The sequence below is a fragment of the Cyrtonyx montezumae genome, unplaced genomic scaffold (genome assembly GCF_038088225.1).
Source record: "Cyrtonyx montezumae isolate F1298 unplaced genomic scaffold, pur_monq_1.0 scaffold_8, whole genome shotgun sequence".
NCBI lineage: Eukaryota > Metazoa > Chordata > Aves > Galliformes > Odontophoridae > Cyrtonyx > Cyrtonyx montezumae.
Window position 1 is genome coordinate 37,261,061 of NW_027072089.1, and position 13,926 is coordinate 37,274,986.

General features: G+C 41.8%; 1 protein-coding gene across 1 annotated transcript in view; it reads left to right on the forward strand.

Moving 5' to 3' along the window:
• Window positions 1-356: 356 nt before the first annotated feature.
• ALKAL1 (ALK and LTK ligand 1) overlaps window positions 357-13,926 on the forward strand; it is a 32,473-nt gene continuing 18,903 nt past the window's right edge. The window contains exon 1 of the mRNA XM_065753593.1: window positions 357-690. Coding sequence (XP_065609665.1) covers window positions 357-690 — 334 coding nt within the window. The remainder of the gene's footprint in view (window positions 691-13,926) is intronic.

Below are 13,926 nucleotides of genomic sequence, written 5' to 3' on the forward strand. Positions count from 1 at the left end.
GAGAACTCGGCACCGTCCGGTTGCCCTCTCGTGCGCTCCCGCCGCTGCAGGACCGGTGGCAGCCTCCGGCGGGGAACCGCCCGGGGGGCAAAGAGGGCCGAGCAAATCGCTCGCACCGCGCTACGTGCGGCGGGGCTAGTAACCTTCCCCTATAATCCGCCCCTATAACGCGGCGGGGCCGTCCCGCGGCCGCACGTCGGAGCTGCGCTGCCCGGCGCTGCCGGCTCCCCGCGGGGCCGCCCCTGCCCCGGTGTGCGGGGGTCGGGCGGGCGCGGCATGGGGGGCGGGCGGGCGGGGTGCGAGCCGGGCCCGGAGCTGACCGCCTTCGCTCTCTGCCTCCTCCCAGCGCCGCAGAGATGCGAGGGGCGAAGAAACGCCAGGCGCTGCCCGCCATCGTGCTCCTCCTGCTGGCCTCGGCCCCGCCGCCTCCGGGCGCCGAGGGCAGGGACGTGCCCGCCGCGGGAACCGAGCGGGCGAAGCTCCTCGACCTCCTCCTGCAAGCCCTGGACGATGACGGCCGCCCGATACCGCCCCGCCCGCCGCGGCGGGACCGGCTGATCTCACGGCGCTACAGCGGCGGCGCCCCGCCGCCCGACCCCCGCCCCGTCGCCGCCGCCGCCGCCGCTCCCCGGCCACCTCCGGCCGCCGCGCCGCCGCCGCCCCGGCTCTTCGCCGCTGCCCGTGCGGGAGGTAAGAGCCGCGCGGGACCGGCACCGCAGGGAGAGCGCCCCGCGGGCGCTGCACCTTGGGGATCCCCGGGCCGAGGGAGGGGGCACTCGGGCTTCACCGCCTTCAGCTGGCGCTGACTCGGTCTCCGCTGAGCGCGCCTCCCGACTACCCCGTGCTGCAGTGCTGCCAGCTCCCAGGAAGCCCCGTTGCAAAGTTAGAACTGCACCTCAGTTTTGAACAAAGAGGAAAAATGACTGATCCGAGAGGCACATGTTACTCCTGCAAACTTTCTCTGGCGTGATTCCTTGTCTCTAGGCTTGCCTCGGGTGGATGCAGTCTGTGCATGGACGCTGGTTCCGTCCTCCCAGAGGATGCTCTGTAGGGCAGAGACCTGTCCTGGCGGTGACAAGTTAGGGACAGTCCGAGCTCGTCTGCCCGTCACAGACGGTGCTTGGCCAGCAGGTCCCGTCTGCTATAGCGGTTTTTCACGCAAAGCCGCCCAAAACATTTCTGAGCTCCTGAGAAGTTTGTTTGAGTTAGGATGGTGCAGTTCAGAAGGAATGAAACAATGGTTGTCTCGTGGCTGTAGCCCACTCATATTTTTGTCTTGTCGCCTGCTAGAGTCTCTACCGGAGGGAAACCGGGATGCGGGAAAGCGGGGGAGTTCGGTTTCCTAGCGATTTGCCTCTCTGGAGAGCACCCTTGTGGCTGAAACTGCTAGGTAGCTCTGCTCTGAGCAGTGGGCCATTTTAATGGAAATTAAGCACCTCACTTCAGGAAACATTGACGGTGTGCGAGAAGTCCAAGCATTAGGAGGTGAATTTCTGATTGGTAGGGCACACTCACACGATGCAGTCATTGCACAGGCTGAAAAAGTCACCGAGTGGTACAGTACTGAGAGGTTGGAGCGTCCCCACAGAATTCCTGATTTCCGTCCTTTTTCAGAGGCAGCCCAAGCCGGATTGCCAGAGGTTTGTATGCTAACTGAAAAGATGTTGCAGGTTTTCAGTGTGACTGGTCATGAATGATAGCTTACCGAGGCTTAATTCTTTATGTGCTGCAGGCAAACCTTCAGTGTACACTTTTCAAGGAAAAAAAATGCAAGTAGGCCTTTTCAAGGCACAATGTGAGATGCCTTGCATATGTTTTCCTTTCAAGAGAATGAAAGAAGTATAAACTTGAGAGCAGTGGTTGCTAGTACCAGGTGGCTTAGGGAAAAAATCCATTATGGACAACAGTATCCCCATTTGAGATGTTTATTCCTAGCTGTGTAGTTGTACCAAGCCATAAGATACTTACGCAGCTTTGAAGAGGAAATTTCTTGAATTCATCATAGGTAATATATACATAATGAAGTTTGCTTTCTATTAATCATTGGTTTTAGTAAATATGCTGTACGTTACAGAGGTGGAATTTCTGAACATCCTTGTAGGGAGGGGTTCCCCACTTATCCCTGGCACAGGTGTCTTTTGGCCAGCCACCAAGCTAGCTTTCACCAGCCCAGGAAGGACAGATCTACAGGTTAAAACATGTTCATGTTTTGATATTCCTTCTTTTTTGAAAGGCAAACAGCCAGGATAGAAATTAACACTTGTTGTGATACGTGTTTGTTTTGGGAGCATAAACAGTGAAAAGGCTTTACGTACAAGTCTTCAGCCCTTATATCTCCTGTCATCAGCATGGGAACAGCAGCTTTCCGCTCTGGTTAGCGGGACCTGAGGGTCAGCTGCTCAGAGTAGCTCATCTTCCCACCACTCAGAAAAGGGGTTGCGTTCAGCTGCATGCTGAGCCAAGCATTTAGGATCAGTTATATTTTTGGATTGAGTCCACTTGTTGCAGAAGATGAAACCCAAGTGTCTGATTTAGATGAGCAGCTCAAGTGCTTCTTGCAGTTGAAACACAGAGCATCAAGCACAGTCAGGCATACAGAACAGAGAATGAAAAGTGGTCCTGTTTTTGTGTGTTTTCCTATTCTTTTCTGAGGATGCGACTCCTTATTGTCAATGAGCTGGATGGCAGGAATATTGAAATGTGTTTTCCCTCCTGTTCTCAGAGGGCAATCTCCTGCATTAGCCTCACACCACCATAGTCTAATTCAGCTCACTGATCTGTACCTTTGCACACCGGTCTTGTTTTTTTGTTCTTGGGACTTAGCTGTTTGTGTAGTGAGGAGAGATGGCCTGGTGTGCTACTGAATGAATTGCAGGGAGAGCTTGATGCAGATGACTGGAGCACAGGATAGGGCACGAGGTGTTGAGAGGGGATGGGACATCACCCTCCTTGCCATGATGGCTCAGGCCATAACGGGAAAGCACAACATCATGGGGTTTCTTCAGTGAGTCTAGAAACAGAAAGGTGAGACACTGTCAGACATCCTACAGGTACCACTCAGTTATAGGTCACAGAATCACAGAACTGTAGGGGTTGGAAGGGACCTCCAGAAATCATCGAGTCCAACTCCCTGCCAGAGCAGCTCCCTAGCCCAGGTTGCACAGGTAGGTGTCCAGATGGTCTTGAACGTCTCCAGAGAAGGAGACTCCTCCACCTCTCTGTGCAGCTGTGCCACTGCTCCGTCACTGCACTGGGAAGAAGTTCCCATGCACATTTGTGTGGAACTTCTATGCATGAGTTTGTGACCATTTCCACTCGTCCTATCACCTCACATAAGAAAAGATGTAAAGAAAGACTAGTTGGTTTGCAATGCTTGATCTGAAGGTGGTTTGTGGCAGTTCAAGGACAGGCTCTGACTGTTATTTCTGTGACATTTCTCAGCTGCACGGCATCATGGAGGTTTATTGGGAGGTCTCAGAACTAGAGAGAATGGGCAGCCACTGAAATAGGTTTGATTGAAATAGCAACCTTGAAGTAGGATGGACGCTCACTCCCACAGGGAGTTGTGGCCTCCTTCCTGAATAGGGCTCTTCAGGCATCAGAGATGTATCTTGTGTTGTGCACTTTTCATCTTTATGAAGATTTGTATTATGTATCTTATAGTGCCAAGAAAGGCACCCACATGTGCAATAAAGACACCAGTTTTCCCATCACTTCAGCTGTCTTAACTTCTGCCTTTTATCATCACATGTTCAAAAGCCTTCTTGCACAGATCTTTCTGTGCCTTTCTTGGTGACCCAATTAATGAGTGAGCACTTCTTCTGAAGAGTATATTTAGGAGAAATAATGTATTCCAACTAACCCAAAAGCAGTCTTTATCTTCTAGGATTTCTAGTAGAATTTCACTGAAAATACAAGTTGTTCCTTTTAGTTATTATAGTTAGTGAGATTGGATTGTCTGTCACAACATACTTTACTTGATTTCTGTGGTCTCTATTCTGGACATGTTTTTTCTTATTTTCTGCTTTTTTAATTTTTCTTTTTTTTTATTAAGTGCCTCATAAAGTTTTCAAGCTTAGGTATGAAAGCTCTCCATGGCCAGCTCTTTCTATAACTATTCCTCAGATTCCAATGTGCCATTTTTCTGTTTTTCATGAAGAACCCAATATGATTTTTCACAAAGACAGGATTCAACATCAAGTTATTTTGAATATCGTTCTGGGGAACTAGAGTAGTTTTCACCATTTTCCTGGAATTTTTTTTGTTACCTTTAGCCAAACTCTACCCACAGAACCTAAATAGCTTCCGTAAGTTCAGGTTTAAGGGTGTGTTGGGAAATAAAGCAGACTTTTAACTATTGCATAGTCCCCATGCCAATGGAGAAATGAGCATCTAGGCTTACAAGGTACTGTAATTTGTCTTTGTGCTGAGAGATCAGCATTTTAAAACATATTGATTAGTTGTTTTTTAAGCATGAAGGAATGAAGATAAATATTGTTCTCAGCTTAACCAGTATGTTCCAATTAGCCTCCTTAGCATATCTAATTCAGATTTAGAATAGCGTATTGGAAAGAAACGTTGTCCCTCAAACTATTTAAACTCTGTGGTTAAATTTAAGAGTTCAGTTTTATTCCAAAGTTTCTTACACATCAGCAGAAGAAAACTGTGCATCATGCCATGACATAGCGCTGCTTTAATCATTGTCTATAACAAGTTATATTTGAAAGATATGTTTGATTTTTATTTTAGTTTACAGTTGAATCAAAACCACTCTTACTCACTTAAAAATATCTCGTGAAAGTGCACCGACCGTTACAGTCAGAAATCTCAAATTCTGCATGACCTGCTGTGCCTTATACTAAACTACTTCAGTGAGTGTAATTGTAGGTCTGGAATAAAAAAAGGATGCCACAGAGGAAAGTAAGCCTTGTCCCTAGCAAATTAAAATGTATGGCATGGAATGACACGGGGCTCTTTGTAATATCTTTGTCTCTATTTTGTTAAGGAGTATTGTGTTAGTAGAAGTTGCTGGGCATTCAGAAGGGTTACAAGAAAATGAGAGCTAATAAAAATGAAATTTTCCAAAATTATGATTATCGAAATGTAATTATTTTTTTTCTTATAGTAATCTTTCCTGATTCCATATCTGAAGCTTCTGAATACATTATTTTTACTGTAAAGTTGGTGGATATGCTGTTCTGGAAGTGAACAAGGCTGATAGATTCTGCTGTCGGAGACTTAATATAATCAATGTTCCTAAAGGTTATGGAGCTCACTTTTCTTTGTTATTGGGATGGGCATGATGTGTGAGTAAATTATAACCGTGTATGTAAGATCTAGCAGTTAAAGGAAAATATATTCTCATAGAATTAGCAAACCAAATGGTTTATTGGATGCAATTCCTCTCAGCAGAGCATCTATGAACGCTCACTAACTTGTGTGCTGGGAGCAGTACAGATGTCATATGTTGCCCAGGCAGGTGGATACTGAGGCAAGGTAAGAGGGGTTGTGAATTTTTCTCATTATTATGTTTCTAAAATCTGAACAATGCCAATGAGTTTGGTAGGACTATCCACTGATAGTCACTGTCTTGGATGGTACAAAAACCAGGTGTCAATTCTATCCACAAAAGTACAATTAGTCAGGTAGATTTATTTTTTTTTACACAGTGTTTCATGAATGAGTCAAGAATGACTTTTCTTAACTATACTGACAGTATTTCAATCTCATCCTTCTCAAATTTTCCATGATAAATTCTCCTAAACAATTTGATATTCACCACTTTTTGACTCATTACTTACTGTTTCCTATCATAAATGTATAGTTCTACACCCCCAAGTTTTATTTCTGACAAGTGCATATTTGTAATATGTGCTTTTCTCAGCATTTTCACTATTTTGGAATGACCTTGGAGTTTATTTCAGGGCAGCTGTTACTTACCACAGCTATTCCTTCCAAAACGTGTTACTTTTATGTTAGTTCTTAAAACTGTAAGAGGTCAGTGATCTTAGTCTACTTTCAGCTTTCTTAGTTTCTTGTTTTAAGTCAGCCCAAATGTGGCATAGCACATATACTCCTTCAACTTTCCATTCCAGGGCCTGCATCTATCTTTATGTCCAGCTCCTTGATGGATCCAATACCTTTATGACATGTTTCTCTGCTGCTACGTTTGTTGCCTTGTCTGCTTGGATTCCTAGGTGTACTGTGCAATATTTCTTGTAATGGTGATGCTGTGATTTTGGCAAGAGTGATTACTAGCCAACGGGGCTAGGCCACTGTACAGAAGAGATCTGAAATCTTGCTTAAGCCAGAGATCTTCATTACCATGGTAGGAATGGACCAACCCTGATACATAATAAGCAAGCAATAAAAAACCTATTTGCTGTTGCAGTGTAATTACTATACACTTTGGGTTTTAAAGTACAAGGGATCCATCAGAACAGTCCTTCAAATGAAATAGTTTATGTCAATTTTCAGGGGGCTCTGTTCTTACTTCCATTTCATGTAATGCAAACTGAGGGTCTCAATGCACGGATGACTTCTGTGCTGGCAACTGAGGGAAGAAACCTTGTTGAACTGCAGTAGACTGCACAGTCAGCATTTCAGATGACAGTATATCACAATAAGGGAAAAGAGATTATCCCAGCATATGGAAAAGTTTGGGTTTTTTTTTTTTTTTGCTCAATTGTCGTGAACAAATAAAACCAGCAATGACTCCTTTATCAGTAAGGGGAGTTCTGCTTTTCATTTTTGTCCAATTTTGTATTTAAAAAACACACACATTTAACATGACAAGAGACATAATTAATAATATCAGAGACGTTTTACTAATATGTTCAATTCTGTCCCCAGAAAAATGGCAAATTCTCACTGAATTAGACCAGATTTGAACTTGAAGTACACCAGGGCTCCTCCAGTGTGCACGACAAATAAAACAGAGGTTTCACTTCAAAGTAGATCTAAATGCATAACTGTCTGTAATCCAGGAACTATGGCATGCATTTTGAATTAGTCTGCCTTGGCACTGTGCCTATGAACAAACTAAAGATTTGAAATATTTCTTTTGTTTTCTTTCTTGTAGACATGAAGTTCTGATTTTTATGAAAAAAAATATTAAAAAGAACAGCAGGTCTCAATGTTTTACTAGTTTGTTATTTCAGGTGTTAATCTGACAAAGGTTCTGAGAAGTGTTAGAATAGTAGTATAGAAATGTATGGGTTTGCAGGACATTTATTGTTTAGTAGATATCCTTTGGCCTTAAAAATACACTTCATCAAGTCTGAAGACTATTTTAATTAAGGTCGGACATAAAGATGGGGAAAAACTTAAAAAGATGAGAAGTGTAAATGTATTAAATGTATGTACATCCATATATATAGGCACGTATGCTTACGCATACACTTTCTGTGTAGGAAAATAGCCACTGGAAAGCTGCAGAAAGAAAGGGGAGGTTGATTCCATTTGTAATCCATAGTGCCACTGTACTTTGGGATCATTCTTGAAGAATGATTCTGTGAGTGACCAGAAGGTAGTTAGGAAGGCAAGAGAGAATATCTCATTGCCTGTGCTATACCAGTTACTTAGGTAATTAAATAGATTTTCAGTGTTTTCCATGATAGTGCAAAACAAAATACCTCAAAGGAGAATGAATAGGTGTGTTTTTTCCCAGGTAACCTTTTGTAAAATTTGTTTTTGAAACACAGTAAATTAGTGCACTTTGATGTCCATAATAAACATCCTTACTTTTGATAAAGGCATTATGTACTGAAATATAACATCTTTTGTCAATTCACTGCTTACATTTGGTTTTGAAGATGAGGGAGAATATTAAAGCAGACTGTAAGAAAAGAGTACAGTGGTTTGGAATGCATGCAGACATAAACAGTGTTAAACAGAACAAGAATTTTTCTAATTGGTAGAAACCAAGTTTTCTGGGACAGCTGTTCTTTTAGAGTTGAAGATTCAGCAGTTAGCATGCACTCCCTGCCCATGAGACCACAAGTGAATCTTAACTCTTGAGAAAAACGAGTCGAACATACTTATTTCAAAAATGAGAAGAGATCAGAAGGTGCAATAATAGAAAGCATTTTGATGGAAAAAGAGCAGCTATCTTTTATTTCTGTTAGCTTCAACCGATGGTGAGCATTTCTGTTCAGTTTAAGGATGTGTACTTCATTTTGTCACTTTTGAATTAGAGGTTACTACTCCAGTGGAAGTCCTCCAGGCAATTCATTTGTGTTTAGGGGCATTTTTAATGTCGGTCAAATGGAAAGCAGTTCCTCTAGTCAGAGAACTGATTGAATATTGATTACATCTGAGGGTCCAGTTCTTTATCTCTAGGGTATAAACAATATTTAACACATGAAGGATCCAAGCATTTCATTGATTAGCAGCCATTTTTATATTATTCTATTTTTATTATGTCTACTGGGCAAAAAAATCATTTCTCCACTGTCTTTACTAAAGAGTGCCTAAAAATGTATTTGTTTAATACTGACTTTAACAGCAATGGAAAATACTATTTGAAGTGACAAATTATGGTTGCTTTATAAACTTAATACTTTGCTTTTAAAATATGATTGAAGTTGTGAAGTAATGAAACAATTACAGGAAAAGCCCAACTATGCCTGCAAAGAATATGAAAACACTTCTGAATTACTTATTTTAAGTCTTTAGAACTTTCAAGATCTCTTAGGTTGATCTCTTAGATCAATTCAAGTTAAATTGGTTAGATTGTATTTTAGTACATGTGCTTTTCCTATATAGTTTGGAATCTGTGGGTAGAAAAAGACATATTTAGTTATGCATCACTAAAGCAATTATTGTAATTTCCTTGCAGATCTTATTCAACTTTAGGAGCAGCATGACAATAATTTAGTTATGGCTTTGCATACATTATGTTTTCCATTCTACCTGACTGTGTAACACATAGGTGACAAGCAAAAGCAAAAACTTAGTGGAAACAAATTAGACACTTTTTTTTTTTTTCCATATCCCTTATTGTTTACGATAAGAAGATGTATGTTCTTCAGGAGAAGAAACCTTTTAAATGAAGTGTTATGAAATGCCTCATCAATATGTGTGGCAGCACTAGACTAATAAAACTGTTAGATCCCATTGGATTACAGTAGCTGAGGAGATAGCTGTGATGTTACTGCTGTAACTATGATAAAGTAGTTACTTTTTCATTGTCTTTTTCATGGCTGGCTTCTTAATGTTCTTTATTTTTATTTTTTAAAATCATGCAAGGCTGTTCACAAGGCTAAACCTGGGTCTGTTCAGTGTGGGGAAAAGAAGACTGAGAGGGGATCTGATAAATATTTATACATTTGTAAAGGGAGATGGGAGGCAGATGGATGAGGCCAGGCCCTTCTTTGTGGTGCGTAGTGATAGGACAAGGAGAAATGGCCTAAAACTTGAACATAGGGAACTTCTATACAAACATGCAGAACAACTTCCTTATGGTAAGGCTGATGGAGCACTGGAACAGGCTGCTCGAAGAGGTTGTGCAGTCTCCTGCAGAGATATTCAAGACCCATCTGGACACCTACCAGTGCAGCTTATTGTAGGGTACCTGCTTCAGCCGGGGGGTTGGACTTGACGATCTCTTGATCTTCTTGGTCCCTTCCAACCCCTGCAATGCTGTGATTCTGTGGTCATAGTATTCTACCTGTACAAGGAAATGAAATTATTTCCTGTATGTTATGCTTGGGAAAGATCTCAGAAACGTACATTTTAAGAATTGCGTTTTTGTTTTGCCTCCATCCAGCACTAGTCTTGCCTGTTTTGGCTAAGACTCAATAGCCACAGCTTTGTTCCTTCATGCTGGAAACAGTCCTGTGGCTGGAACTGATCACCCACAATACCTCATGTGGGATGCTGTAGACAACAGCTCATACTAGTGATCCAAAGCTTAGGCTTGGTATCACCTCTAAGTGCTTTGCAGCCCTCCTGAAGCTGTAGTCATCTATGTGAACTTCCAGCAGCTTCTTCCAGAAGAGAACAAGGCAAATAAGTTCATAAGTTCATAAGTTCATAAGGTTGGAAAGGACCTATAAGATCATCTAGTCCAACCATCCTCCTATCACTATCTCTACCCAACTACTAAATTAAGTCCTTTAGCACCTCATCTAAACGCTTCTTGAACAGCGCTAGGGATGGTGCCTCAACCACCTCCCTAGGCAGGCCATTCCAGTGCCTGACCACTCTTTCAGAAAAGAAATGCTTCCTCAGGTCTAATCTAAATCTTCCCCGGCGCAACTTGTGGCCATTCCCTCTCGTCCTGTCATTACTTATCAGGGAGAAGAGACCTACCCCCTCCTCACCACAACCCCCCTTCAGGAAGCGGTAGAGTGCAATAAGGTCTCCTCTGAGCCTCCTCTTCTCCAGACTGAACAATCCCAGCTCCCTCAGCCGCTCCTCATAAGACTTGTGCTCCAGGCCCCTCACCAGTTTTGTTGCCCTTCTCTGAACACGCTCCAGGGCCTCAATGTCCTTCTTGTAGTGAGGGGCCCAAAACTGAACACAGTACTCGAGGTGCGGCCGTACCAGAGCTGAGTACAGGGGGATGATCACCTCCCTGCTCCTGCTGGCTACACTATTTCTAATACAGGCCAGGATGCTGTTGGCCTTCTTAGCCACCTGGGCACACTGCCGGCTCATGTTGAGCCGAGCATCAACCAACACCCCCAGGTCCTTTTCCTCTTTACATTCTTCAAGCCATTCTGCCCCAAGCCTATAGCATTGCATGGGGTTATTGTGGCCAAAGTGCAGGACCCGGCACTTGGTCTTATTGAACCTCATCCCATTTAGCTCAGCCCAGCTGTTCAGCCTATCCAAATCCCTCTGAAGGGCCTCCCTACCCTCAGGCAGTTTGACACATCCTCCCAGCTTTGTGTCATCTGCAAACTTACTGAGCATACACTCAATTCCCTCGTCTAGGTCATCAATAAAGATATTAAACAAGATGGGCCCCAAAACTGACCCTTGGGGGACACCACTCGTTACAGGACGCCAGCTGGACTTAACTCCATTAACCACTAAATCATTCAAAACTGAGTGTATCTCATGACCTTGAGCTTATCAAGATGCAGAGTGGTATCAGCCATTCTAAAGCCTTATTTCTCAAGTGGAAATAATATATGTAGTGTTAGTAGTTTCAAAAATCAGAGAGACAAAAAGTTCCATGATGTTGAAATAATTTTCTGTAATCCTATTTAAGACTAGTTCTTATTACCCTGGAAATTTTGGCCCATTGAAACGTGTGGTGTCCCCTTCTCCGAAGGAACACCTAGAGTATCAGTGTCTAAATAGCTCACTGCAGTTATAGCATTTCTGTTTAACCCTCAAAATGTTTAGATCTCAGTTGTCATTTCTAAGATGTATCCTTGCATAGCTATGATAGTGTAAGATGACCTTAGCCTGGGTATAAATGTTCACTGGGAATGCCTTCAAGATAGCAGTTCAGCACGAGTGAGAATCTGTGAGTTACTCATCTGTTTTGATACTTCTGAACCTGTTTTAATTCAGACAGAAATAGAAATATTTCTAAAATTAGGATAGGAAATTGAAATAAAGTTAACCATTTCCATTTGCATAGCAATCAACTTGGAACCTATTCATCTTTCCGAAAGACCAGGGCCTGATTAAGCTCTGGTAAACTCAATTCCATTTCCTTTCACTCCAATAGAGTTTGTCCATGTTTGTCAGTTCTGAGTTTGGCTTGTATGCTGTTAAGCACGTCATCAGCTTTCATTCAGATGATTTAACTAGTTCATGTATTCCTTTTGATGTGTTGCAGCTGTTCTTGTGTTTAATTTATGTAAATATTCTAGAATCTACATTTATTAGCAGCCATGGTAGCTGAAAGGGAATACTTGCATAAAAATTTGCAGAATTGCAAAAGTGAATTTCCTCTTCATGTTTGGCAATACCCAGTCTTCGTATCTCATTCTGGGGGTGATACTGCTTTCAGTCAAGAGCTTTGTAATAACTTTCCAAATATGATTTGGAGTTTGTGGATTCAGCTGTAGTATCTGTCTTAATAGTTAAGTGATTTCAAGTAGCTGATAAATGAATAGAATTTGTTATTTGTTACAGAAAAAAAGATTTGTGAATAGTAAAAATATAGCTTTAGTAAATTAATGCCTCAAATAGTTTAACCAGTATATATGTCTCATTATTTTTGGTGAATTATCCTTTTATATTTTAATGAACAATTAGCATTATAATACATCGTTCCTCTTGGAAAGAGCAAAATACATATTCACAGCTTAGTATTTAAAATAATGGGAGTTTCATAATACCATACAGTTTGCCATTTGAATTGCTTGAGGAATAACTTAACCTGCTTATTTGGATCTCTTAGGGAAAAGGGAAACTTTGCATAAACTCATAAACAGGGCTGTAATTGTTTTGAGGCTTTTCTTTTGCTTTTCAAAATTGTTGTGTGTGTGTTTCCCATGTTCGCATGTCTGACAGAGTAGAAGAGAAGAAAAATTGTTATTTTGAATTATGCACATAGTGCTTGTTGTGGGTGTGTGTGTTGCTATTCAGCGGGCTTGCAATACAAATTAGATTTGGCTTATTTCTTGATCCCACAGTATTTTCTGGTAGAAATGGGGATTTACAGGCAAGAAAAGAAAAGGAAAGCCATGCTTCTTAATGTTCTTTTGCCAAACAAATATAAAGGTCTCCACAGGCAAGGATTAACTAATACAAACATGCTTTCTGAGCAGCTACTGAAAAATTACTAATAAACATAATTATAGCTGAGTTCAAGATATTCAACCTGGTAAATATATCCTGTTATTATTTCATTATGGTTGGCTGAAGCCTTAGGAGATGCCGACAATTCAACCTCGTTGTTGAAGTCTTAATGAATTATTGGAAAGTGGCTGATCAGAAAGCAATGGATTAGAAGAGACCACAGCATGATGAATATTGCTCTCTTTGATGTTGTTTAGCTCCCAAGTTGACTCATTTTCTTGGCCAGAAATGTAAGTGTATGAAGCCGTATCTCTACTTTGCTGGTCCATTATATGCTAGTGCATGTCTACCAGCCGAATGTGGTAGGTGGTTATTTAATGTATCTTGTAAGCATTCAAGGAACCTAATACATTAAAATATGATTCTGCCCAGAAATGGAACACAAATGTATTTTGGCTAAAGGGGATGCAATAAAACAAGTGAAGTGCCCAAACAGAAGTTTGGCTTCTCCTTAGATCAGACACACTTTTCAATATCTACTCCTCTGTCTGCTGTTTGATGGAGGTCTGCTTTATTCCTGCTTCTGGTTGCTTCTGAAATTAGTGAGACGTCATCTGCCCAAGGCAGAGTCCACACTAATATAGGAATACGTTTTTGTGACCCTTGGACTGCTGCACAGTGGTGGGTAAAAGCTTGCCTCAGTGCTGTATATCAGCATCTACTTGAGCTTTGTCTTCCAGAGAGCTTCAGACTTTAGGTAGTAAGGCATGAACACAAGCAAAAGAGATTGGGATGCTGATAGTGAGCATGTCTCATGTGACTGGAGTCAGATTCTCAATGAATCTGACAGTGTAAATATACTCAGAGATGGAAGTTTGAGTACTTGGTTCCATCTTCACAGTGACTTATCTGCTGCTTTCCACATCATATGTAAAGGATTGTTTCTGTCTATAAAGGTTCATCTCTCCCATCAGATCCATCCACAATGGGATCAGAATTCAGATAAGAGCAGCAGTAAACTACATCCCCATCCTTTAAACTACACTTGGTTGACAATCTTTACATTGGATGTATCACCTAAAATAATGTAAAATTTAAAAAATGTTAGAAAAAAAAGTGGTTAACAATGACTTAATTTGATTAAACTGTGTGTTTTTAATGATAAATTTCAGTAAAGCCTCTGCTATCTTGAGGTGTGGAGAACATTTGGAAAGTTGG